This window comes from Aspergillus homomorphus, assembly GCF_003184865.1.
Source record: "Aspergillus homomorphus CBS 101889 unplaced genomic scaffold BO97scaffold_18, whole genome shotgun sequence".
Taxonomy (NCBI): domain Eukaryota; kingdom Fungi; phylum Ascomycota; class Eurotiomycetes; order Eurotiales; family Aspergillaceae; genus Aspergillus; species Aspergillus homomorphus.
In genome coordinates, this window is record NW_020291904.1 from 64,956 (window position 1) to 90,725 (window position 25,770).

The 25,770-nt window shown below is 51.6% G+C and overlaps 9 protein-coding genes across 9 annotated transcripts; 3 read left to right on the forward strand and 6 right to left on the reverse strand.

Annotated features, from left to right (window-relative positions):
- BO97DRAFT_60872 (putative RNA binding protein Jsn1) lies at positions 1-4,180 on the forward strand. The gene is made up of 2 exons (XM_025700940.1): positions 1-562; positions 640-4,180. Exons 1-2 carry the CDS (start codon positions 324-326, stop codon positions 3,995-3,997), a joined length of 3,597 nt encoding a protein of 1,198 aa, XP_025551304.1. The 5' UTR covers positions 1-323; the 3' UTR covers positions 3,998-4,180.
- A 331-nt stretch (positions 4,181-4,511) lies between these two features.
- Positions 4,512-6,485, forward strand: BO97DRAFT_60875 (MT-A70 family). Its single transcript, XM_025700941.1, has one exon. The coding sequence runs from the start codon at positions 4,788-4,790 to the stop codon at positions 6,300-6,302; it is 1,515 nt and encodes a 504-aa protein (XP_025551305.1). The 5' UTR covers positions 4,512-4,787; the 3' UTR covers positions 6,303-6,485.
- Positions 6,352-7,462, reverse strand: BO97DRAFT_477922 (ubiquitin carboxyl-terminal hydrolase). Its single transcript, XM_025700590.1, has 2 exons — positions 7,310-7,462; positions 6,352-7,238 (listed from the first exon to the last, which is right to left on the reverse strand). Exons 1-2 carry the CDS (start codon positions 7,362-7,364, stop codon positions 6,538-6,540), a joined length of 756 nt encoding a protein of 251 aa, XP_025551306.1. The 5' UTR covers positions 7,365-7,462; the 3' UTR covers positions 6,352-6,537.
- A 177-nt stretch (positions 7,463-7,639) lies between these two features.
- BO97DRAFT_390349 (putative mRNA decapping hydrolase) lies at positions 7,640-8,818 on the reverse strand (the record flags this gene model as incomplete). Its single annotated transcript, XM_025693763.1, has 3 exons — positions 8,701-8,818; positions 7,959-8,615; positions 7,640-7,893 (listed from the first exon to the last, which is right to left on the reverse strand). The coding sequence occupies exons 1-3, from the start codon at positions 8,774-8,776 to the stop codon at positions 7,640-7,642; spliced, it is 987 nt and encodes a 328-aa protein (XP_025551307.1). The 5' UTR covers positions 8,777-8,818.
- Positions 8,819-9,185: 367 nt separating this feature from the next.
- Positions 9,186-10,266, reverse strand: BO97DRAFT_368760 (ribonuclease H2 subunit C). The gene is made up of 4 exons (XM_025692711.1): positions 9,943-10,266; positions 9,808-9,885; positions 9,540-9,751; positions 9,186-9,488 (listed from the first exon to the last, which is right to left on the reverse strand). The coding sequence occupies exons 1-4, from the start codon at positions 10,094-10,096 to the stop codon at positions 9,447-9,449; spliced, it is 486 nt and encodes a 161-aa protein (XP_025551308.1). The 5' UTR covers positions 10,097-10,266; the 3' UTR covers positions 9,186-9,446.
- A 204-nt stretch (positions 10,267-10,470) lies between these two features.
- Positions 10,471-13,330, reverse strand: BO97DRAFT_477924 (Nop53-domain-containing protein). Its single transcript, XM_025700591.1, has 6 exons — positions 13,164-13,330; positions 12,163-13,095; positions 11,898-12,110; positions 11,792-11,797; positions 11,216-11,572; positions 10,471-11,149 (listed from the first exon to the last, which is right to left on the reverse strand). The coding sequence occupies exons 1-6, from the start codon at positions 13,295-13,297 to the stop codon at positions 10,546-10,548; spliced, it is 2,247 nt and encodes a 748-aa protein (XP_025551309.1). The 5' UTR covers positions 13,298-13,330; the 3' UTR covers positions 10,471-10,545.
- A 212-nt stretch (positions 13,331-13,542) lies between these two features.
- Positions 13,543-19,156, forward strand: cef1 (putative cell division control protein (Cdc5)). Its single transcript, XM_025699938.1, has 9 exons — positions 13,543-13,687; positions 13,745-13,778; positions 13,853-14,196; positions 14,249-16,209; positions 16,461-16,522; positions 17,018-17,082; positions 17,146-17,180; positions 17,232-18,394; positions 18,527-19,156. Exons 1-9 carry the CDS (start codon positions 13,662-13,664, stop codon positions 18,683-18,685), a joined length of 3,849 nt encoding a protein of 1,282 aa, XP_025551310.1. The 5' UTR covers positions 13,543-13,661; the 3' UTR covers positions 18,686-19,156.
- A 255-nt stretch (positions 19,157-19,411) lies between these two features.
- On the reverse strand, positions 19,412-19,873 carry BO97DRAFT_60979 (uncharacterized protein). Its single transcript, XM_025700942.1, has 2 exons — positions 19,808-19,873; positions 19,412-19,732 (listed from the first exon to the last, which is right to left on the reverse strand). The coding sequence occupies exon 2, from the start codon at positions 19,706-19,708 to the stop codon at positions 19,448-19,450; it is 261 nt and encodes an 86-aa protein (XP_025551311.1). The 5' UTR covers positions 19,709-19,732; positions 19,808-19,873; the 3' UTR covers positions 19,412-19,447.
- Positions 19,874-19,964: 91 nt separating this feature from the next.
- Positions 19,965-24,167, reverse strand: BO97DRAFT_424683 (uncharacterized protein; the record flags this gene model as incomplete). The annotated part of the gene is made up of 4 exons (XM_025696998.1): positions 19,965-23,284; positions 23,347-23,520; positions 23,571-23,823; positions 23,880-24,167. 4 exons carry the CDS (start codon positions 24,165-24,167, stop codon positions 19,965-19,967), a joined length of 4,035 nt encoding a protein of 1,344 aa, XP_025551312.1.
- Positions 24,168-25,770: the final 1,603 nt, after the last annotated feature.

The window sequence follows — 25,770 nt, forward strand, 5'->3', positions numbered from 1 at the left end:
GTGATCGCTAGAGCATACGTATTCTTTCGGACCCAGTCCTCGCCGACCCCGCTACGAGCACCGCGCCGTCACCAATCCGGTTCTTGAGCATTCCCACACCTAGACGCAGAATTGTTGCCTGCCTCTCTCCGCAGGTCTCTGGTGGATTATCGCTTGCTTTTCTCCGTCACCCTCCTAATTGGACCGACACATGATCGGCGCAGATCAGTTCTCTGACTGAGCAACCGATTTGCCGAATCCACGAGCATCCTCTTCCTTCGTTTCCGCTCAGAGCCCTGCTACGCATAAGGTGTTCGCCTTGAGGTGGAGGGATATAATACATAATGTTACCCGTTTCACGACCCGAGGGCCACATGAACCTCAATTATATTCCAACTACCCAACCGATGTCTGGAACCAGTACGGGGCGCAGCTCTCCAAGCGATCTATCGGGGTCTGCTGGTATGAAACCGCCGTTCGGATCTTCAACTGGTTTGAATGGCGGTGCCGGCTCCATCGGAAACGCGAGGCTAGGGGCTGGATCCCCTTCCCATGAACTTGGGGCTCGTTTATATTCGAAACGGTAAGCCCAGTCTCACTACCCTGATGAAGTTTGTATTCGACTGTCTGATAACTGACATTGCTCGATCTATATTTTAGAGCGCGCGAAATTCAAGCAGAGGAAGGTGTTTCTCCCAGTATCTGGGGACCCCCCACCAGTGGCCATTCGACTCCCCTCCGCGAGAACATCCCCGAGTCCCCAAGCCAAGAGGGGTTTCCTGACTTGGTACCCACTTCCAGCGGCTCAATCAACAGCACTGCTCGAAGAGCTAGAGCTGGGACAGTTCCCTCTAGATTCTCACCTGTTGGTGCTCTGAACGAAGCAAATCTTCAGCAACCGTACATTCCCCAGACTTCTAGGCCTACACCTTCAACCAGCCCTTTCCGCCCGACCGGGGTTTCTGGCATTGACACAGGCGCAAAGACTGCAACTACCGCAGGCGTAGCTGGCGCAGGCTCCCTCTCGCGTCTCCGAGCTGGCTCTATGCCCCAGCGAGCAAATTTCCTTGGATCTTCTGGTCCATTTGGGCCTTCCCTTTTCTCTACTAGCTGGGCAACGGGCCGTGACCGGGCCACGACATTAACAAGCATCCGCTCCTCCGAGGGCCCGGCTTCCCCGAGCCATTCGTCCTTTTCTCGAGACGGTCTCGCCGATACCGATGTCAAAACGCTCGATTATCTAGGCCTTGCCGAAACACCACAACAGCCAAGAGCCACGCTTGTGCGCCCCTCGGTTGACATGCTTCTTCAACAGCAGCAACAACAGCAACAGCAGTCTTCGCTTCCTCCACTGCTTGCGGAACTGGCCATGATGAAAAACAACAGCAGAATCCGATCCTACTCCGTGAACGCCAAGGAAAAATATGCGGATGACGAGGACCTGGAATATGAGAGCCGATACGCACAGATCCCATCTGGTACTGTTACGCCGTCAGCTGCCGCGACAGCTGCTCAATTGGCTGCGACTCAGGCTCAGATACATCAACACAACTTGGCTGTGCAAGCTTTCGCCAATCACGCATCTGCCAGCCGCCCTCGTGCCCGGACAGCTGGCATTTTGGAAGCGCCGCCTCAGCGCTCGTCTATTCGAAATTACCTGGCTACGCCGTCGCGTCTGGAAAACAGCTTTAGCGCGGCCGATCTCAATATCGCAGAAAGCGGAGAATACGATGAACTGTCCGAGGCTGTCCAGCTGATGCATTTGGGTGGCGCGAATATGTCGAATCTCGGCATGCGGCCTGCAGCGGAATTGACCGATGAGAACAACCAAGACGGACCAACACGCGCTCTGTGGATCGGAAGCATTCCTGTCTCAACCACAGTCACGTCTCTTGAGGCGATCTTTAGCATCTACGGCAAGATTGAGTCTACCCGTGTGCTGACTCACAAGAATTGCGGTTTCGTGAACTTTGAGCGCATTGAGAGCGCTATTCAGGCCAAGTCGCTGCTCAATGGCAAGGAAATTTTTCCTGGTGCTGGCCCAGTACGTATCGGGTATGCAAAAGTCCCCGGAAGCTCTGCAGCTGGCACGCCAGGAGTCAATGGATCTCAATCTTCGCCCACCCCTGATCCAAATGCTAGCTTGAATGGAGCCGATGGTCTGGCAAAGTCCGACTGCGGCATAATTGTCCCCCAAATCCCTGCTCTTTCTGAACTCCAACCGGAAATGGCTCAAATTGTTCAAAATTTTGGTGCTACCGAAGATGATACTCTGAACATCTCTGCAAGCGTTCAGCGCGCCATTGCGTTTGATGCATTTGAAGATGAGATTCCCTCTATCGCAGAGCCCAGCCAGACAAGAATGTTCGATGCCCCTCGCCTCCGCGATATTCGCAAGAGGATCGATAATGGTGCCTGTTCTGTACAGGAAATTGAAGAGACTGCAGTTGCGATGCTTCCAGAAATCGCCGAATTAGCATCGGACTATCTGGGCAATACCGTTGTTCAGAAACTCTTCGAGTTCTGTTCTGAGCCAACCAAGGAACAGATGTTGGTGCCGATCGCCCCTCATCTCGCTGAGATCGGTATCCACAAAAACGGAACCTGGGCCGCTCAAAAGATCATTGATGTCGCCAAAACTCCGAACCAGATGAGGCTGATTGTTGATGCTCTTCGGCCGTACACTGTACCTCTATTTCTCGATCAATATGGAAACTACGTACTTCAGTGCTGTCTCCGCTTCGGTGCCCCATTCAACGATTTCATTTTTGAGACTATGTTAAGTCGGATGTGGGAGATTGCCCAGGGCCGGTTCGGTGCTCGGGCCATGCGGGCTTGTCTCGAGAGCCACCATGCCACAAAAGACCAGCAGCGTATGCTCGCGGCGGCCATCGCTCTCCACAGTGTGCAGCTTGCAACGAATGCTAACGGCGCACTTTTGCTAACTTGGTTTCTCGATACTTGCACTTTCCCTCATCGCCGTACCGTGCTTGCACCGAGGCTGGTCCCTCATCTCGTTCATCTTTGCACTCATAAGGTCGCCTATCTTACTGTCTTGAAGGTTATCAACCAACGTAATGAGCCTGACGCCCGTGAGATTGTGTTGAAGGCTTTGTTCTTCAGCGCGGGCGACGAGGTATTGGAGAAAATTTTGAGTGATCAAACTTCGGGAGCGACTCTAATTTTCAAAGTTCTCACTACGCCTTTCTTTGATGAGTCAATGCGCGCTGAAGTTGTCAAGAATGTTTCCAAGGTTCTCACAAAACTAAAGGCGACCCCGAGTCAAGGATACAAACGCCTTATGGATGAAGTTGGTCTTTCTTCGCGTGGAGGTGCCCGAGACAATCATCATGGCCGTGATCATGGACCCAATGCAGACAAGCAGCAGCATCGTCCAACTTCTCGTCAGGCAGCATCGAACTACGTCCCACAACCGCCCATGGAAAGGCAATATAGCGCGCCATTTCCTACCATGCTTAATCAGAGCATGGACGCCGCTAGGCCCATGCCTTCAGAACAGCAATCAGGCGCTGGAGCATATGATCCTTACAGTATCAATGGAATGAGCAATCTCGGCTCTGCAGGCGGCATCAACCCTCTCGGCGGAATTAGTGGAGTTAACGGACCTGGATTCGCTCAAGACTCTATGATGCCTTTGACTCCGCAGCAGCTACAATATCAGGCCTATATGGCGGCACAAAGCCGTGGCCTTTCGCCGTCCGGCCTGTATCCAAGCCTAGGAAACCCCAACTTTGGTTTTGCGGCTGGCAATCCTTCAGCAGACAACCTCCGATCCATGCAGAGTCAGGCTGCCTCCTTGGCTGGCCCGCCGACCCAGCAGATCAACCCAGGCTCCATGTTGAATCAGGCGGCCTTTGCTCCTCAGCAGTTTAGCCCTGTCATGAGCACTGCTCAGATGTATCAGTATCCTTCACAGTTCTATCCCCAAGCACAGCCAGCCCAGGCGCAGTCTGCTGGAGGCCGGCGAGGACGTCCAAGCCATCCCCAGCACATGTGAAAGATTGGGACTCGCCTGCGTGATCGAAGCTGATGTGGGTTGCCTCCCGCATTGAGGATTACCTATAATGCTTTAATCCGCCATTAACTTCCACCTTATGTATAAAGTTTCTTTTTGATCTTTTTTTCAGTTTCCGGGATACAGAGTAGTATGGCTATATGCATGAGATGACCTTTGTCACACCTAGACCGACGCTGGATCGTCTTGGAAATGGAGGAAGGATTGATACGAGAAAAAAAGTGTTATTGTTTTTATTTTTGTTTATTCAAAGCATCGTGGTGTCGCCTATGTTCATAAGCATCTAAGTGATTTCCCAACCGCTTTGGGGGTTTGGTTCCATTTTATCCTCTATAGTCAGTTGGCTATCAAAGCAAAGGGCGTCTTCTGATCTTCCAGCCGGGGCCCATTATTCTCACATGAATTGTATTATGTATTATGTATACGGATAGGCGAGAATGACTACTCCTTCGGATATAATAAGATTGAGGGATTTGACCCCATCCACCGCCTATCCTCTCTATTGGCTTGGGCATACGTCAAACGCTTGGCTCTCACAGGAATGATAGTAGTCGGACAAGCGGGCCTAGGTAGCCACTTACGAAAGGGATCCAACTTGGTACCGTACTTCCATCAGTATTTCCTAAATGGGGTCAAGCAGCCAACGCCAGATTTTGGACGGATGCTGCCCCGCTGACAGGTAGTATTGATACCCCCGGGAAGCAAACTTCCCGCTGCTTCGAAGGTTGGCCCGACTTCTCCTGGACATGACTAGTCAAGCAAATGCGCGAGTATGATAGCTCCTTCATCCATACTTTATCAGGATCCAGAAGCCACCACTTTTTTAATTGATATCCCTGTATCAATCGCTCGCGCACAATCGCTTGTCCAACATCGTTCATCACCACCTTCGTTCTCGACAACGTCACCTTCCGTCCCTGAACATGGCAGGAACCGAATACTACTTTCAGCACCGCCTCTCCGAGAACCATATCCTGCTCGTACAGAGCCAAAAACCGATGCTGCACGGGCAAACGTACTCGAAAGAACGCCCCTTTCTGAAAGGCTTTTTCACTCCGAGATCCTTGAACCCCTTGTAACAAAGGGGTTGACCCGGATTCGCGATGTGCTCGAGTCCGAGTTTCGGTGGTGTTTACCGCGGACTGAGGCTGATCCTAACGCACAGGAAGCAACTTGCGGGGTGAAACTTGACGATGAGGCCTTTATCGCAAGAAAGAGAAAGAGAACTGAGCAGACCGGCGGCGAGAGACGCGAGACTGTAGACGCTACTTTCGAGCTAGCCAACTCTGATACTGCTGCTCCTGCTACGCCCATTGACAGACGCGTTTCGCATGATCCACCATTGATCTTATCCCCAGGCGTAAACAGCTTCAGCTCCATGTCAGAATTTTGCGACCTCGTGGTCCGAAATACGTCATTACAATCGGCTACGATACAGGTCTTCTGTCCGATTATGATGACAGACAGTGCAAGGTGCCGCCATAGCCAGCACCATCGAGCAAATCCTCTCCACTCTTTTTACATCCCACCACTATCAAGCTTCCTGCAGTGCAAAATTCCTATGTCACACCCAGGGGCACACTCGGATCCCATCCCAGGTCTCCCACGTCATGAAACATTCAACCTCATCCTTCTCGACCCACCCTGGGCGAACCGCTCCGTCCGTCGCAGTGGCCATTACCAAACCCAGACTTACCGCGACTGGGACTTGCTCACTCAGCGCATATGCCAGATCTTATCCGTACATCTCGTCAAGGACTGTTCTGGGGTATCAGCCGAGGGAACTGACCGGAAAGAAAACGGCAGAGCTGCGGACGCCATAGCAGCCATCTGGATCACCAATTCAGGGAAAGCCCGTAAGACAGCCTATGAAGCGATGCAGGTTGCCGGGCTGGCAGTTTGCGAGGAGTGGGTATGGGTTAAGACGACGACAGAGGGGGAGCCCATCACACCAGTTGGGGCTCTCTGGCGAAAACCGTATGAGATCCTGGTAATTGGGAAAAGGGCAGGCTGTGGACCCCGAGAAACTCATTCCCAGTCGCGCGCCAGGAAGGCCGAGGATGGCGTCGTTAGGAGAGTCATTGCGGCGGTCCCAGATATCCATTCACGGAAGCCGAATCTACGGGAGGTTTTTGAGCAGGTGTTCTTCTCCGATGGGCCGGTGGACGAGGCTGGTATGCGGTACCGTGCTCTGGAGGTTTTTGCGCGCAATCTGACTGCGGGATGGTGGGCGGTTGGTGACGAAGCTCTGAAGTTCAACTCGGAGGAATGGTGGGTCGAAAGCTGAACGAGCAGGACGGGGTGGGTTTCCCAATGACTATGGTTGATTTTTGTATCTCTATTCCTGGCTTCGGAGAGTATCTATTTACAGTTCTCACTTCCCAGTAGCCAATGCCCAATAAGTGGATAGCAGGGTATCAGCATCACTACCTTACATCCCTAGCAAGCATCACTCACCGGTCTACTTTAAAAGATAACAGGGAAAGGGAGGGAAAAGACGGCCATGACCAAGTCCGGACCAACTATTCAAAACTCGGGCCCAAGCTCACCAAACTAAACCTCAAATCCGGATTCCCGCCCTGCGCCTCGACATCCAAGAACCGCCTCACCCCCAACTGCAACGCCTTCTCACTCAGAGCATCCTCATCCTCATTCAGCACTCCTCTTTCCAGCGGACCCTTCCGCCGCCCGTCCAGCTCCCACAACCGGCCATCCCCACCCTTGACGAACGCCACAAAGTGCAAGTCCACATTATCCTCCGCCTGCGGCGCCTGCGTGTCGCCCAGCTTGGCCGCGTCCGCGTGCGCACTCTCCAGCGCCTTGCTCTCGTACAGCAGGTCCGCGCGCGCCAGGGGGTCTAGCGCCTCGGCCTCACGCAGCAGGTGGTCCAGGTCCGAGCCCGGCAGGATCTGGCGGCGGGGCTCGCCGTTCGCGACGGCGTGGAGCAGGCCGATGAGGCCGCATGCGTTGCGGATGGTCTGCCTGAACCACATCACGGGTTCCGTGGCGCCGGAGCCCGTGTACGCGGGTAGGGGCTCGTCTTCGGTGACGCGGGCGGTTTCGTAGGTGCGGGAGACGGGAAAGACGAGAAGGAGGGCGTGCGAGGGCCGCGGCACGAAGGCGAGCAGGTCGGGTTCGTCGATCGAGTAGACGTCTGTGAAGGCTAGGGTGGGCGGGAGGCCGAGCTGGTGGATCAGCTGCGACATCACCTCTGGGTTGTTTTCTGGTACGATCGGAGGGTGGTTAGTTTATGCTCGAGGAGAGGCGACTAAATGTGATGTTGAATGGGCGTACCAAGGGGCACGAAGGCCTTGTTGTTGGATTCCGGGTCCGTCGTGTCTTCGGGCATTTTGTGGTTTGTAAGGTTGTTTTGTCTGGATAGTGATAGATGTGTGTGTTCTGTATGAGAAAAAGAGAGCCGCGTGAGAATGTATAAAGAAGATACAGTGAGGGGTTTGACTTCCGGTGTTGCGGGGTCGGAAAAGTTCTTGGGGGACCGGGGGAAAACGTCATCATCGACAACAACAATTCTATTTGGTACAGGAACGAGTCTAGAAAAAGGTATCGAATCATGAGACTGTCATCATGTCATTTGTAGCTCATAACGCATCTATTTACTCTATTTTATCTCATTTTATTCGGCTCGAGGTTTATCCCCTTCTTCAATGGTCCGTAGACGTTCGTCCACAGCTCACTGGCTTCACCCAAGAAGTAGGTCAGACTAACGTCCGCCATGCTCGCGTCCTCATCGCCCGACAGAGTCTCTAGCTGCGAAATAATATTCTCCAATCCGAATGCTTTCCCGGTAGCCTGTGTAGCACCGGCTTCTAGCATGACGTTGACGACGTGAATATGAAAATGATAGTATGTTGGCTGATCTGAAAAGTGAAAACAAAAGTGTTAGCAAGACCATTTGACAAAGATTTGAAGAATAGAGTCTCACAGTGCACATATAGCTTTAACTGGTCCTGATCCAGTTCCGGATACATTTTCACAGTTCCTTCGAGCAGCCGCTGCCGCAGGTACTTCAACCACGGAATGTGTTTCTTCTTAAGATCGCGCAAGCTCCATATATCCCGCCGCTGTACCAAGGCCAGCAAGTGTAGCGATCCCATGGTCTTCCGGTCCCAGTTGAGATCGGGCAGCATCAAGAACCCATCATCCGCACCGTGTCCCTCGTCGCGCAGGATCACATCTTCCTGTTCCGTTCGACCCTCGAGGATATTAAACACCCAATTCAACCGACCTTCCTCGCGCTTCGCGCTCATATACGGTCGAATGTGTTCGCGATAGATCTCCGGCGTCTCGGTGACCATGCGAACCACTTGCTCTGAGTACTTCTTGATGTGTGATTCCGTGCAGGGCCAGATGAGATTCAGCTTAAGATCCGGGGGCTGTTGGCCTCCTGCCTCAGCGCCGGATGATGCTAGATACCACCGATAGATGTCATTGTCGCCTAGGTTGGTGACTTGCGTGATCGCGGCATGGAAGGCTTTGAGGACTTCGGGGGTTTCGGTTGCGAAAGCCGCGCGTTCGGCGATGAGTATGCCCTGCTTTTCGTCGATGGTTCCGAGAATAGCTATGCGGCGACCGCTTTGGTCTGTAGGAATATCATATCAGTCAATGCTTGGGTAACAAGTATTCAGTCGAGGGGTGGGGGATGCGCTAGGAAGCAGGGGTTGTACCTTGCTTAAGCAATCTGTCGACCTCAAATTTTGAGATAACAGCCTCAGGGGAAGGACGCCCAGCACGGGTCGTCATTGCGAGGTGTGCTTGTTGCTGTGACGAGGTGAAGGTCCAGCTATCAGGAAGCTGAAGGTTGATGGGTTTACCCCGGATATTCTTCGCTTGGGCAAAATCGCATGGGCGGTGAAGCTTCTCCGTTTGCATACTATGGGATCAGGTACACTGGCCATTACCATGGATACAAGGAGACTGGGTCCCGAAGGCGAGGGTTGGATGATGAAGATTAAGAAAAATGCATAATATTCTATTCCTTGTTCTGTCAATGCGGATACTCGACTGTGGATGAGGAGAATTGTCCTTGCTGTACGCATCCCAGACGCAAGTAATAGTTTAAAACATATAATGTAATGGATTTTCAATGTCCCAAACATGTCACCTGTTCCATGACATTCTATGAAAAATCAGGCCCAGGTATGCAATATGTTAGATCATGATTTTGATATCATATCACGGACTGTTATTGACCATATCGAAGCCAGCCGACTATGGCGCCAATGATCCGCCAATGCCCTTTAAGTACTCGTCCGCAAGGGAGTAATTAAACCACGCCATGCACATATCTGGTCCTTGTGTGCACAGCTATCTTTGAGGATGAAGGATGCGACTGGGGAGATCGGCGCCGCTGTGAGAAGACAAAATTCTCTCTGTCTTCCTGGAACGGTGAAAAACTGTGTCAAGGTGCTGCTCAAGATGACGGCTTCGCTTCACTGCTGGGTTGGCAGTGCATCTAGCAAGATTATCAGAATAAATAAAGCAGTCAAGATAGTTATTAGCATACCGCTTCAGCCAGTCTGATCCACTCTTCCACTCCCCTTACGAAGGCGTCGTCTGCCGCAGGTACCAACTCATGCCCCCAAACCGTATATTCCTTAAAGGTTCCCTGTTTCTCCAGAATCCTGACTGGCTCCTCTGGCTCGACTTCTTCGACCTCAGCTTCAATCTTCCTTCGGGAACGGGGCAACGTGCGGTCTGTGCTCTTTGCAATAACTCCTGATATATCTTATTAGCAGGGTGTCAGGGATGGGTAGTTCAGAAAAGTTTGCTACCTTCATAGCCTTCCGGAACAGCAACTCGTCGGCCTTTGAGTCTACGGCCGCGGAAATATGCAATCTGTACGTCTTTGTCTATTGTGAATTGGTCAATGAGCAAGGCGTCAAAACATCGAGAGCGTGCTGTTTTACCTTGCTCGTCGGGTCTCGGGGTCCAGAAGCGATCTAATTTCTTGAAAGGTCCATCGTAGTGAACTTTGCAGGGTAATATATTGGGTGTGAAACAGTCCATTGATGACTGGTTCTCAGTCGCAGAAGACGTCGGCGTTGTCTGAATCGCGAACATGCTTGAATTTATGAAAAGATTATAGAGTTGCGCTCCGAGGGCTCGATCACTGATCTGAAAAGAGTATAAGAAGCGCTTAATTATTGATTTGGACAAGTAAGAAAATGATTGGGAAAGCGATGTCCGGTAGTGCCTGCTATCTTAATTTGATAATGGATGTACGAGTGTGCTTGAATGCGGAGAACGCGACGCGTTCGCCGCGTAAAGTGGGTGACGGAACGGAAGTGGACTGAAATTCCGCTGTGCATTCAAATCCTAACAATCATGGAAGTCTACTTCACTAGGGCCAATCGGAATAATTTTACCCATCCATGCTAGGAAAATGTAAATCATACACTTTATTCAAGCTCTATATACTCGGAAAATCCTCAGATGCTGGATGGCCTTGTAACTAAATAAAGCTGGGGTATATTATAGACAGGTTTACCGACTCATGCAGATGTTTTTTATCACCTCTTACGGGTCTTCTTCTTCTTTTTCTTCTTCTTCTTTTGATCATCACCCTGCTCCTTCTCGACTACCAGCCGCACCGGCCATTTCTTCAGGTGTTCTCTTTCGAAAGTGTCCTTGTCCCGTCGGTACAGAAGCATCGTAGCCTTCGCATCCTCAACACTGGAATGTGCCCCATCTTGAATATTCAAGCCCAAGAACTCTGAAGCTAGCATCTTAAGACGAGGAGAACCCCCGCCTGCTATCTTTCTGTAGGGCTGATGTTTGCTGGTGTCTCTGATGTCGCGCTTAGGATGGCTCAGAAGAAGAGCATCCAAGTCGTTACTCAATGCGTGGCCCACAAGTATGCGTCCATTGAGGATTTCTGTAACCTCTTTTTGGACCTGCTCGAGTGATCGCGCGTTGACCATATGCTTCGGGAGAATACCGCTAACATGCGTTCGCCAGTCCGTGACCATCTCCTTGGGTCTGACATACGAGTCGTAAATCTGCTCGCCGTTGAAGTTGACGATAGAGACACGCGCGAGTGCAGAGTCGTTCTCGGGATCGGGACCGACACCCACCATTTCGCAATCCATGGCGACATATTTTCCTAGCTCCGCACTGAGAGACAGTCAGTATTTGTAGAGTTTGCCTGAGAGATGAAGGAAAGCCAAAAGTGGTACTCACGTTGGTGAGCGGCCCTCGTTGATCTTAGAGGTTTTCGATTCCGCAACCGCTGTAGTGGGATTCCTCTGCGACGTCGATTTTAAGACCTCTTCTGCAACAGCCCCGCCTCCTTCCAGAGCGCTTTGAGACATTCTTTTCTTCTTAATTGTGGCTTTCTTCTGTTCGACGTTCGGTTTTCCGTCGGCTGCGTCTGTTCGGCGCTTCTTCACTGTAGCATTTTGCGTCTCGCGGTCGGAGAGTTTGCGCTTGGTGATGGAGACGTTATTCTGCTTTAACGTCCCCTGGAGTTTCTTCCAATTACTGGAGAGGTTTTTCAAGTCCATTCCAAAATCGAACCCAGTCGCTATTGCATCGTGGCTGACCAGGAAAGTAGAGGGTGATTGAAAAAAAGATTCAGTTGATGCGGAGGCTGGCCCGGCAACTTTCCTGAATCGGCCTTCCCTTCCGCGCTAAATTTTTGGACAGGATCCACATGTCAAGTCTCGATCGCCGCAGCGGTGGCTTATCGATTTCGACCATATCACAACACCAAGGATAGGTGTTTACCTTGAAAGCTTGCGCTCTCTATAGACTTACTTTGTACTTGGCATATACAGAATTTGTCTTAAAAATTGGCCCGTATTATATGAAATTTGCTTTTGAAAATCCACCGCATGAAAACGCCAAAAGGGAATCCATTTACAAGCCTGGAACCTTGAAATCCTTGTGAGACCATTTCTCTGTAATCTTCCTCTTGGGCTTCTTGACCTGCGTCACAGGTTTGCGAGCCTCCAGCTTTCCCTGAACGACCAAAGTCCGGAATCGGTCATCAAGCAGGTTGCCCTCGGGTTTGAGTAAACGCAACGAGTCTTGAAGCTCATCCGGTAGCACAACTTCCAAAGGTTTTTCAGGAGCACTATTACAGTTAGTAAACAGAAAAGATGGGAACTGAGAGAGGGCCAACATACTGTAGCTTTCCGAGGGGTCTGCGGCGCAGAAGAGTATCATCACCTTCGTCCGAAGAACTGTCCTCCGACTGCTCGGCAAGCTCGAGTTCCTGTCCTTCGGCATCTTCAGGGGCGACGTTGGCCCGCGCATACTGCTCTTGTCTCTTCTTCATCTGGGCCTCCCACTTCGCTTGCCGCTCGGCCTCCTTACGTCTCTTGACCTTGTTCCTTTGGGTCTTGGTCTTCCGCTCCGGACGCTTCTTGTTTAGCCAATCTGGCTTTTCATATTCGCTCTCAAACCCTTCCCAGGCACTCTCATCATCCGACTTCACTTCGCCATCGTCATCCTTAGCCTCTGCGATCATCCGCTGTCTTTCTTGTTCCTTGCGTTCTTCCTCCAAGCGCGCCTTCTCAGCTTCGACTGCTTTCTCGCCTTGTTCTTGAAGGAGTTTGTCCCAGTCTTCAAATGTCGGATTATAACTCGTGCCGGCAGTTGGGGGACGAACAGCGGGGATCGGCTTGCCATTTGCGGCGAGGGAGATAGGAGCGTGCTTCAGGGTAACAGGTTCGACTTTCTGTTTCGGCTTTTCCAGGAAATCAAACTTCGGATCGTCATAGCGAGTCGAGTCCTCTGCATCAGCCCAAGGATCGTACAAGTCGCTTTCGGTCTTGTTGACGGGCTTGCCTTCCTTGGCCACCTGCTTCAAGCGCAACCAATCCTTCCGCGTGACCCAATCACCCTTTTGCTTCTTGTGCTTCGGTTCGATGACCCCGTCTGTTACTTTCGAATTCGATCGCGTGCGTGTGTCCACACCAGGAATTGCAGAGCGCTGTGCGATAATTTCCTCCGATTTCAGAAGTTTGCGCTTCTTTTGAATGGCCTTGCGTACTTCTGCCGATCCAGTGGTATCGATAACGAACAGCTCGTCCGAGGGTTTCTCCGCGATAACACCACTGTGTGTAAATGCTAAGTCAGAAACACATGGTATACAAACAGATGAAGCGTCATAATAGTTCCATACCCTTTAATCTCTTCATCTTTCAAGATGCGGAGTCCCTCCTGAACCTCCGTAATATCGACATTTTTGCGCCAGGCTTTCTTGCCCTTGCGAGATGGCTGGCTAAACTGCCTCGGGGCCTCAGTGGAAGCAGACATTTTGGAAATTCTGCTATAGTGATATGATTGTGAAATCTTATCTTTTTTTGCGGCGGCATTCTAAATTTTGATTTTCCGTCCAAAAATCTGGACCCGCTTACATAAGATAGCGCGGGGAGGAAACACTAATGTATTTGTCGCGCGCTAAGGCTCTGCGCGGCTATCGCGGGCAAGTGACGAACGCCGCTTCAGGACTTGATCTCGCTCTGCCTTCCGCGTCGGTTCCCAATCGACACTACTCAACGTGGACATCGGTGTTCCACCTTTCATTCATCTCGCGCAATACCTCTGAGACCGCTTCAAGTATTCCTGTCTATCTTTCTGGTCGGCTCGGTTCTGTGAGCCACCGCAGACTTTATCAGCCATGCCTGTCGTCAAAGGAGGTGTTTGGTGAGCCATCGCAACTCCACTACATATCGCTTTTTTTTTAGCTAACATATCACACAGGACGAACATTGAAGATGAAGTGCTCCGGGCGGCGGTACGTTTCATGCTTTTCGGGTAGCTATGTGATTCTGGGGAGCTCTAGGCGATACTGATTAGCTTATCCTTTAGGTGTCCAAGTATGGTATGAACCAATGGGCGCGCGTGTCCTCTCTGTTAGCAAGAAAAACTCCCAAACAATGCAAGGCGCGATGGGTTGAATGGCTGGACCCCGGCATTCGCAAAGTGGAGTGGTCTAGAGAGGAGGACGAGAAGCTATTGCATCTGGCAAAGTTGATGCCGACACAATGGCGTACAATTGCGCCCATTGTCGGACGGACGGCAACGCAATGCTTGGAACGGTATCAAAAGCTTTTAGATGAGGCTGAAGCTCGAGAAAATGATGAGCTGGGTTTGGGAGGCCCTTCTGGTGCAGAGGCGGCCGCTCCTAGTGCGGATGACGTGCGCCGCCTACGGTATGATTGTGATTTTTCCTACCATTCTACTGTGTATCACTAATTTGTACAGACCTGGCGAACTTGACCCCGACCCGGAATCGAAGCCCGCTCGTCCTGACACGATCGACCTTGACGAAGACGAGAAGGAGATGTTGAGCGAGGCGCGTGCTCGTCTGGCAAATACACAGGGAAAGAAGGCCAAGCGAAAAGCCAGAGAACGACAGTTGGAAGAGTCCCGACGATTGGCCGTCCTTCAAAAACGACGTGAACTCAAAAATGCTGGCATTAATATCAAGGTCGTTACTCGCAAGAAGGGCGAAATGGACTACAACGCGGACATTCCGTTCGAGAAGCCTGCAGCGCCGGGTTTCTACGATACCGTCGAGGAGCAGAATCGAAACGAGAGGCAACGGGAGATGTTCGATCCTCGTAAACAACAGCTTGCCAATAAACGAAAGGGTGATCAGGACGAAGACGCGGAGAGGAAGAAACGAAAGAATGACAAGAATAGCAACTCCGCTGCGTTTGCAGCTGCAGCGCGCGCGGGTCAAATGCAGAAGATCAGGGAAGCTGAGCAGAGCAGCAAGCGGAGGGCTCTCGTGCTTCCGAGCCCTCAGGTCAGCGAAGGTGAGATGGAAGACATTATCAAGATGGGCATGGCGGGTGATAGGGCCAGCAAACTGGCAGGTGACGAGGAAGGGTCTCGAGGCTTACTTGGCAACTATACTTCTATCGTTGGTGGAACCCCAATTCGGACTCCTAGAGCTCCTCCGCAGGAGGATCACATCGCGAACGAAATTCGAAATATCAAAGCTCTCACCGAAACTCAATCCTCGCTGTTGGGTGGTGAAAACACCCCTCTTCATGAAGGGGTAGCCTCTACTGGGTTCGATGGAATCGCACCTCGCCGCCAGGAGATCGTTACTCCCAATCCTATGGCCACACCTTTCCGACAAGCTAACGGCGTTGATGCTACTCCTATGCGCGGCGGTATCGGGCCTGGCGCTACTCCACTGCGGACACCTCGAGATCATTTTGCCCTGAATCAGGCAGAGGCTGGGCAGCTCATCGGGAGTACCCCGCGTGACATCAAGATGTACGAGAAGAATGCGCGCCAGAGTATTCGCAATAAATTAGCCTCACTTCCGAAGCCCAAAGAGACCGAGTGGGAGCTCGAAGAGCTTCCGACCGAGTCTACCGAGCCTACGGAAGTCGCAGAGTATACGGAAGAAGATGCGGCTGAACGCGACAGGAGAGAGAGAGAAGCACGAGAAAGAGCCGCACAGGCCGAACTCAAGCGCCAGACACAAGTTTATCAACGCGCCCTACCTCGGCCAAACGTGCTCGACATCGATGCGATGCTGGATCGGGTATCGCATATCACTGATCCCATTTCCGGGCTGATTGCCAAGGAAGCTGCCCTCCTGATTGCGCACGATGCCCGCAAGTTCCCCGTCCCTGGTGCTAAAGTCGAGGGCAAGGCACGGAAATTGGACCGGCTTGACGACAGTCTGATTGAACAAGCCCGTGCAGCTGTCGCGACGGAAGTTTCGGCATCCGGAAAACTAGAGGAATGGCAGAAGACGTTTGACGAGCAATGGTCATCCAAGCATTCCGATGTCCTGCCCGGGCTTTCTAACTATACCGATGAGGAAGAAGACGTGTTTCGACAGGAGCAGCGGATGATTAGCGCTTTCGACAACGAACAAGCCTCGTTACTTGCCACAGCGGAGCGCGGAAACAAGCTGGAAAAGAAGCTTGCGTTACACTACGGAGGTTATCAAAACCGGGCCAAGATGCTACGCACGAAGATTGTCGAAGCCAGCGATGCGCTCCAAATATCGAAAGACGAACTGGACGCTTTCCGGACCCTACAGATTTCGGAGGAGTCGGCACTATCGCGAAGGTTGGAGAGGCTTCGAGATGATGTTGCCTTCGTTATGCGGAGAGAGCGTGAAGCGCAGGATCTCTACAAGAGCAGGAAGGACGAGCTGGATGAGCTTGTGACAGGCACGGGAGGAACGGTGAATGGTTGGCATTGAGGCCTTAACAAAGATACCTAGTTTGACCTTCGACTTGGGGTTTTCGAATTCAATCATGTCCCACATGTACAATTTGTGTAGTATTTCTGCGGTTCCGCTGAAGTGGGCGAAGTGATGTGGCTGGCACATAATGGAAGCAGTTACAGAAGTCATTGAACAGCACGACATGTGTAACGAACCTGCCTACTTACGAGCGGTACTTGATATTATACATATATCGTATGCTTGACCATGTTGAAGTTGTAGTATCGAAGTATCTCGGACAATTGCGGCGAACCAATTCAACGTACCAAAGCAGGCAGGTTGGGTGATGAGCCAAAAGCGGATGGCAAAAGTTCAAAGGCGGTCTCTTCCGTCGCATTGCAACGGAGATTCCTCCATCCTCTCCTGCCAAATCCCTTCGCATATCCATCGCGAGCTACCCACCCCTGGAACACTTCATCAAGAATTTTGATTTCTATCGACCGATAATTGCCCCTAAACCGATATGGGCGGCAGGGACGAGGCCACGGGTACTCCGGACCCCGTGGAGAAGGGGTTCGCCACCCTTAATACCATCAGGTAAGCGATAAGAAATTTATTTGCATTAGCTTTTCAACGTCCTCAACCCTGATTTTACCGGTCGGAAATGCTGATAAAGGCGCCAGGATCGGTGTGAAGGCCATGGTGCAAAAAGTCAGTCTGTCGCAGGTCCCCAGCGCTTCACTTTTCTTCCGGGACATATCATCACGTGATACATGGATGGTTTTATACAACAGCTCTGATCAGCAATATAAACTGACTTAGTCGTCATCTAGGATGGAGAGCTACGAAAAGCGGAGATTCTGTCTATAAAGCAGCGAAAAGATGGTCCTTCTTTCTAGTATGCTCAACCTAATCCCCTAGCACTTGCACTTTGCAACTTGTGCTGATGGTAGCCGCATAGCGTGCATTATGTGGATTTTAACAAGCGCCTTGATGGTGAGTTCATCGAGTCCGCAAATGCACCTTTTTAGCTGACACATCAACCAGAATGGGTTGCCTCCTCACGTATTGACTTGTCGCATGAGGTTGAATGGCCTCAGCCCGAAAAGCCAGAGAAGAAGAAGGCCGGTCCTGGCAACAAAGCTCCAAGCAAGAACACACAGAAACGCGCCAGAGCGGAAAGTCGTGATGTATCAGCCACTCCAGATCTCCTTACGGGGAAGAACGCCAATGTCGGCAAAGCCCAGCGTCCGTCTAAGGCTGGTGGAAAAGAGAATCGCGGCGACGAGACACCTGTGAATCTTTCCATCGGCGGTGGCTCAGAAGCTGTCTCTGCGGATGGGACACCGAAGCCTGAGTCTGACGATGTTGACATGATTGACGTCAGCTTCTCCAAAGACGTCAAGGAAGAAGAGAAAGCCCTGGGTCTTATGTCCCGCGAGGAAGAGATCGAAAGGCTGCGTACCAGCGGCAGTATGACACAGAACCCGACGGAGATTCACCGTGTGCGTAACTTGACGCGACTGCAAATGGGCAAGTACGATGTTGAACCGTGGTATTTCTCGCCCTACCCGGCCTCATTTTCCGACGCTGACATCGTTTACATCGATGAATTTTGCCTGGGGTATTTCGACAACAAAAGGTCGTTTGAACGTCACCGCTCCAAGTGCACCTTGGCACACCCACCCGGAAACGAGATATACCGTGACGACTACATCTCTTTCTTCGAGGTCGATGGGCGTCGTCAGCGGACTTGGTGCCGCAACCTCTGTTTACTCAGCAAGCTCTTCCTTGACCACAAGACGCTCTACTACGATGTTGATCCTTTCCTTTTCTATTGCATGTGCAGCCGGGATGAAACCGGTTGTCACTTGGTCGGTTACTTTTCCAAGGAGAAGGATTCCGCAGAAGGTTATAATCTTGCCTGCATTCTTACGTTACCCCAGTACCAACGCCGTGGCTACGGTCGTCTCTTGATCTCCTTCAGCTACGAGCTGAGCAAGCGCGAGGGCAAACTCGGATCCCCCGAGAAACCGCTGAGTGATCTCGGTCTGCTGGGATATCGACAATATTGGCGAGAAACGCTTGTGGAAATACTCATGGAGTCCGGACGGGATAATATCAGCGAGCATGACCTTTCTCTGCAGACATCGATGACGGAGAAAGATGTCCATGAAACGCTTGTTGTGTTCAACATGCTTAGATATCATGTACGTTTCAGTTTCCCTTCCCCACTTCCCCCTTGATACCCGTCTTTCCCCAACCTCAACTCCTCCCTTCCTCATGTTACCATCCATTTCCCCAAAGCAGCCGCATACTAACAATAGATTGGACATTCTCAGAAAGGAAACTGGGTCATAGTCCTCACCGACCAAGTCGTGGAAGAGCACAAAAAGCGTCTCGAGAAAGAGAAACTCAAGGGAGCTCGCAAAATTGACCCTGCCCGCCTGCAATGGAAGCCTCCAGTCTTCACTGCGTCATCACGCACGTGGAATTGGTAAGGTGCGGTGCAAATGAAAGCGCGGCGTGCGTGGAGCACACTGCTGTGCATGGATCTATGATATACGCAAGATTTTCTCACATCGCCATGCGAGCGAGGCTTGATACCCCCCCTCTTTTTCTCTTCAATCGGTGTCTTCATTTTGTCGGTGGTTTTCCTCGGGATGTTTTCAAATAATCGTGGTGTTGGGAGGATGTCGGTTTCGTTATTTTTGGCAAATTTGGACGGCATAATATATTGCTTCATAAGTTCTGGAGCAAAGAAATGGAGGTGTCTGCGTGTCACTCTTGTGTATGGCATCCAGGCTTAGATTGTTTGATTTCTAGACATTAGCCCAACCAGCAATGTGCTTAGAAATACGGACCCGAACATGGTGAACAAAGTGAGCATTTAGTAGCTCTCTTAACCTGCATCTCCTCCGACCCAGCATTTCTAGGAGAGTCGATTCATCTCCAGACGCATGTTTACATAGGTACAAAACCTCACTTACCGATCTGCCTTTTCTGATCTACCCTGGGAATAGATACTTTTACAAATCTGATATTCATATCAACCTACGTCCAAGGACACCAGTAGAACATTCTGTAAATATTTGAATGCACACTATCGGCGCACAAAGCTAATTACACGCTTCAGAAAGGCACAGCAGAGAAGGCCCTCTCACTCCCGTCCCTTTTTGCCTGCAATTTGAAACTGATTGCCAATGGGGTTCACGTTGAATGACAAACGATTACCCTTTAGAATGCAAGACGTTCAGATGAGTTCAGGTTGGGAGGGGGGCATGAGAGCGGAAGAAGAGTGCAAGATATGGGTTTGGGAACCTATGGATGGAGAGAATAATGGTGAGTTGGTTTAGGAATCGAACCAAAACCACGAGGTCAAGATTTTGAGTTGATACAGGACAAAGAGGTGCGGAGGAGTTGAAAATGAGAGCGAGAGGGAGATGAAGGGAGGGAAAGGCCGGAAAAAGATATTCATGGTTCGTGCCAAAGGACAGGCAAGAGAGTGGTGGCAGCCAACGCATTTGCCGCGGAAAGAAACAGACATCCTATTCCGCGCTCGAAGATCAGTATGTTACTCTGAAATAAGTACCGACAAGGCATGGCGTCTGGGAATACTGTACGGTAAAAGAAAAGGAAAATTAAAGAAGTACTAAGAATTCAGACCGAACCCAGACCGATGAATATATCCCCGCAGGCATAGCTCATCAATACCGAAATGAACGCTCAATGAACATCTGGCAACCAGCAAAAGCCAGTGAAATTTCCAAAAGAACCAGTTTACTGGGAGCCACTGAATGTACGCGGGCCCCAGGATGCATTTCGAGACTGACGTCGTGGAGAACTGCCTCCATTGGTCTGCTGTGAAGAGGTGGGCTTCTTAGGGACTGAACCTCCGGAACTCTCGCGTGGTTTTGTGTTCTTGCGAGGCTTGTAAGCCGTAGAATTGCGTGGCCGAGGGTGAGGCGCCATTGACTTCCTAGGAAGAGGCACAGTCTTTGCAACGATGGCGCCAGGGAATCGGATTGTGACACGAATATGGCCGGAGGCATCTCTGTCATAGATACCGACCGAAAAAGGCTCGACGCTATGGATTTGCATCGACTTCAGATTCTTAGCTCGCAGTTTGGATTGCGTAGGTGGTAGCGCAGCTTGCCAAGCTGCTGGGGGAGCATGAGTTGGCACACGAACAACTGGCAGAGATCCTGCTTCACGATCTTCAAACATTTCCTCGGCCTCCTCTACTTGCTTTGCAGTTGCCTCACCGTCTCCGATCATGAGCTCAACGTTGAAAGGTAGGGAAACCGAAACACCAGCAATGTGAAGTTGAACATCAAGCGGCTCTTTCGTCGCTGATGTGACTGCTAAAGCATTCCTTTTCTCTGTTACTGTCTTCTTTCCGAAAAGAGTATTGATTTTCTCCTGCCAGGAGGTCGCTGTCGTAGCATGTTGCGGGCCGGTGCGAGGGGGTGCAGCAACCATAGAGGCGAAAGTTGGTGGGGGTGGTGGAGGTACGACAACTCTCGGAGGAAACTTGACGATAGGCTTTGGTGCTGGGAGATGAACCAAGGGTCTGTTGCAATCACCCGTGTACACCGGATGGCTTGACATTTCCTCGGGTGGAGGGGGCGAGGGGCTTCGATAGAAGTCCCCTTCGTCAGCCGTTGGCTTTCGGGGAGTCTCTGTAGCCTGGGGGAAAAAGCGTGAACTACGCACTGGGACACTACCAAGAGGGCGCGCGTGCGTATCCGCAAAAGGAAGGTTACCGACGGGGTGTTCAAGACCTGGAAGAGGGTTTGCAAGTGGGACGTTACTCTCGTTCGACCTTGCAACTCCAACAACCTGCCGCTGTCCGGCCTGATCTCCTGTTCGGACTTGGCGCCAGGTTTCATTGAAAGTGACCTGAAGCGACGCAGGCCCTTGCGGTATAGCACTCATTTCGCTGCGCAGCTTTTCGTTCTCTTCTGCCTCACGCTTGGAAGCAACTGCATGGAAATTGTTCCAGGCTGCAGTCCCAGCAGCACGATTTTCATGCTGACGATGTTGAGTATGTTGCGAACTAGGAGGCCCAATGGGACCAGGTCGCCCAATTAGGTTGATAACCTCGTAAGGAACGTGGCGGACCTCGGGCGATGGTAATGGTGATATCGATGCGGTTTCCTGCGGAGATCGCGCGGGTGCGGAGAATGGCTGAGCGGGTGCAATGGGTGGTTGATCCAGACCAAGGTGACTGCGTAGTGATATGTCCCTCCCTGGGAATCCTCCAAGGCTTTGTTCGAAAATCCCGTTTCCTAGGGTCTTATCACTGCTGCCAAGGGGCTTCCAAGGGTTCGCGATTGGAGGGGGAGCAGTATTCACGAACTTGGGATTAGGGGACCACGGCAGATACGCACTAGGAGGGTTGATATTGCTCCTCCATTGCGGGTTCTGCTCGTCAACCTTGGCTTCGGGTAGTTTGTCGGATGTCGGAGCTTGAGCTTCACTGCTCTGCTGAATTCCATTTGGTAGAGGCACCTCTTGTTTAGGTTCTGGGGCCGCTGAAGATGGGCGCCGCACACCAGCCGTGGCGATAGGTTTCTCCACTACTCTTTCCCTCTCCACGAGTTTCTTCACAGTGTCGGGATGGTGGACTTTCATCATTCCATACTGCTTGGGCTCCCCACTTGGCTCAGGAACGGGAGGCTTTGGAGGGGAATGCAACACTTGTGCGGTGACTTGTTGAGTATTGGCTTCAGGCCTTCCAGTATCAACTGACTCTCTGCGCAGTGATTTCGGTTTCTCTGGCGGAGGACCAAGCGCCTCGAGCTTCTGCCGAATTCTTTCCCGCTTCGCAGCCTCTTCCTCTTTCTCCTGGTCTAATCTCCGCTGACGAGCTTCCATCCTTTTCTCCTTCATGATGCGTTCTTGCATAGCTACAGGATCTTCCTGAGGCGCTGGCGGCATTGCCGTTTGCTCATCAGTTGCATGACTCACATCGGTGGATGCGGTAGTATTTCTGTCCTGAGCATGAGTAGGGCCCCGTGCAGCCCAAGGACCAGTGCCACGTCGATCAGGAGAGACTTCACGTAGGTGAATGTCTTTAGGTGGCTCCCTATTCAGCATGGAGGGATCAGGCATTACGTTGACTTGAGAATCCCTTCTGGACTCGAATGGCTTGTGAACCACGTCGGGACGACCTATCGACATCCGACGTCCAAAACTGCCACTACCACCGCTGACATTGGAGGATGTCCGACGGCGCGTCCAATGCATACCGTCTTGCCCACTCGACCGATGCGTTTGGAAAGCTGCGGAAGGCTCCGCCGGCCCCGCCTGATCACCTTGTGCTGGTCTTTGAAGCACAGATGGTGTACGGAAGGTTTGCTCGGCACGCCATGCCCCTTTCCTGGTTTCAGGAGCAGGCTCATAACGACCTGACCTAGAGTTGTAAAGCTCGCGTGTTCCAGACTGCATCTCTCTCCAAGATCGATTGAAATCATCCGCTGCGATCTCCTTTGGAGGCAACGCTCCAGTAAGACCATCACCAGCATGGGGTTCCCGAGCAGGAGCGCGCATAGGCGGTTGTACTTGCATTGGGGGCATCACAGGGGACACTTTCTCAACCGGAGGAAGCGCTGCCCAGGGCGACTTAGCCGGAGGCGGCGCCGGGCTGGTTGATAGCAAGGGTGACTTATCATTTGGTCCCTTTGCGATTATACCAGCACTCTTGGCTTGTCTTTCGGCGTTCGCTCCGAGTCGTAAAACAGTCGGGTTTGGACCAACTGAGGTTGTGGTTTTGAGAACGCTTGGAACGAACTTCGGAGGTTCTTTGGGAGGCGCCGCTTGCTCGACTGAGGGGAATTCTCTTTTGAAGTCTGCGGCGGCCTTTTCTTGACTCGGTATTGGGGCTGTTGTGGGAGGCTCCGGGTGAGTGAGATTCGTTTTTGTTCCGTCAGTCCATTCGATTGTCTCAGGGGCCCAGTCGTCTTCGTCGTCGTCAATGTCGGCCCATTTCGATTCCGTACCTGCGCCGTCTTCTTGGATTCTTGAAGTCATATGTATGCCATATTGCTGTTTGAGCTCTTCATCAGTCAAATGTTTAGGCGGTGTCTGTTGAACGGCTGAAAGTAAGACAGTGTTAGCAGAAAACAAATGACAACATATTGTGTATAGTCGGCCTTACGTCGATTTTTGTTCCAAACTTGATTTGGATCCGGTCCGCTGCCACCTGGCTTGGATGCGCTCGTGCCAGACTTTGATAACGAGTCCCGTAGGCTGCTAGTGGACTTTACAACCAATCGAGGTCGTGAGGTCTGCTGCGGCGTACCTAGCGGGGTCGTGAGGGTCGAGGAAGGAGCTACAGGACGTTAGAATATGGATTCCACAGATAAATCAATTCCCAAATACCTTTTTCGGAGGGTTTACTGATAGGTGGAGTGCCGGGCGCCTTGGGAACCGAAAATTTGGCAAATGTGACCGGCTTGAATGAGGTTGGCTTCTTCGAACCGGTACGCGCAAGAAGTTTGCTTTCAGCACGACTTGCGTCAGACTCAGACCCTCCCTGAGAGGCAGTGTCCTCTCCAATATCCGATCCAGATGTTACACCGTTCATTTCTAATGCTCGTGCTGCGACCGGCACAGGAGTGTACTTCGAAGTGTCCTGGGTTTTATTCAGTATTTTATACGCCGCGATACATGCCTCGGGTGAGGACTCACAGTCGGCATCTGTTCAGCGTCTTCTCCCTCCCCTTGGTGATCTCGCGATTGTGTAGCAGTCGTCTTGGGTTCAGCTTGCTGGGTGCTCGTCCCCGTCTCGGCTTGTATCGTTGTAGCGGTATCTTTCGTCTCCCCCACGTCCCCTCCAGCAGGTTTCTTGTCGGCGGTGATCGCAGGAACGTCGGAAGGCGAAAAATCGCCGCCCGACAGGGTTTGGTTTACCACATCGTGGGAATTCTGCTCTGCCATAACAATTCTCGAGTCTGTGAGACCAACAGGTTGCGACATCTGTTAGACAAGAGTTCTGAAAAGGTAAATATGGAAACAAGAGGCGGCTGTGATCCGAAAGTCATGGATGCATGCGAAGGAATGGTCTGAGGATATACCTATTGTCAGGTATCAGGAATCGCCACGGTTGGACTGCTAGCTCAACTGTTTGAGCCGTAAAAGCTCCGAACGACCAGGTGGACGGCGGAGAGGGGACCAGTTCAGAGAGAAGGCTGGGAGCCAAGGAAAAATAGAGAACGGGGAAAGGGCAGGCGTATGAGAGTGAGTGAAGTGAGAAGTGAAAACCGCTGCCCAGGCAGTCCCTTGAGGGAGGTTGCGATAGAGGTGGTGGTGATTGTCGTGAATGATCGGGTGATGGCTGCAGTCATTGACGGTGACTTGACGGGACGGTTCAGGTTGAGGCACTAGGGTGGCTGTTTTCGGTTAGCGCGGCCACCTCCCGCAAACCCTGTGGCTGGAGCCGCGCTGGAGGCCTTTGTTGCCGCCCGCATCGGATAGATTCACTCCGTGCTACAACACCTCATTCTTCCTACCTTCATCCGCGTCAAGCATCTCGCATGCCTATCGCGCTTTACCTGTCACTGTGGTGCATGCTGGCAACGACTGCAACATAGAACAATTCAACAACGACGTTAGTGGCTTGTCCAATGGATTTGTTCCGGCCTACAGTTTTAAGTAGTCGCTTTACCAATGCCTGAACACCAATCAACCACCGTTACCTCACTTGAGTCATTTGCAGCTGACTCGGGGCTACCTGGACAATCTTTCGCATCCAAAACTAGGAAAGAATCGGATTACCTGGTAATGCATGGCTCACAGGAACAAGAACCCTTCACCACGGCCGGACGACGTTCTTAACTATAGTCGGCGTGTTCTCGGTGCTACTTGGCGCTGAGTGACGCTCAAGTGTCGGCTGCGATGTTTCAGTGCAGCTACACAATACACCATTACGGCTCACTTGGCGGTCCCAGACTCTCAAATCTCTATGCCGAGACTTCATGGCTCTGATCAACGTGAAGGTAGCAGGTCGACAAACGTGCCCAGTCAATGATTTCTCCTGCCTGATTGGTTTATAACGATATTTCTGCGTTTTGGAGGCTCGCTAATGGCTATCAGGCGCTGAATCATGCTGTTTACTGGAATTAGACACCAAGAAGGCTTTTTATTCCGAGAAAGTTTCCCAGCCGGAAAAGCGAAGGAAGTCTGATTCGATGCTGGGGGGCTTTGTCTGGTTGCGCCGGTGTCCAAGGAATTACATTCCAGTCTAGTGTCCATTGGGAATCTTAGGGTGCCCTTGTGATAAAGAGGTTGAGGAGCGCTTAGAATGCTCGTTGAAGTGGAGTTGATTCACAGTTTGAACAAGATAACAAGGTTCGGCTGGCTATATAAGCAAGAGCCCATTTAGTGCGGGGTTACGGCAGGATGTAAAGATTAGCAGTCCAAGGGTGACCAAGTAAGAGAGCTCCACCGCACTCGAACCTATTTGTTGTGTGCTTATGAGGCACCTGTAAAAGGCGCGCCAAAGTGATATCACCGATGCAAGGGGAGCTATGGTCATGGGAAGAGATGGGCGCGATCGGACCATACAGCGGCTACATGGACC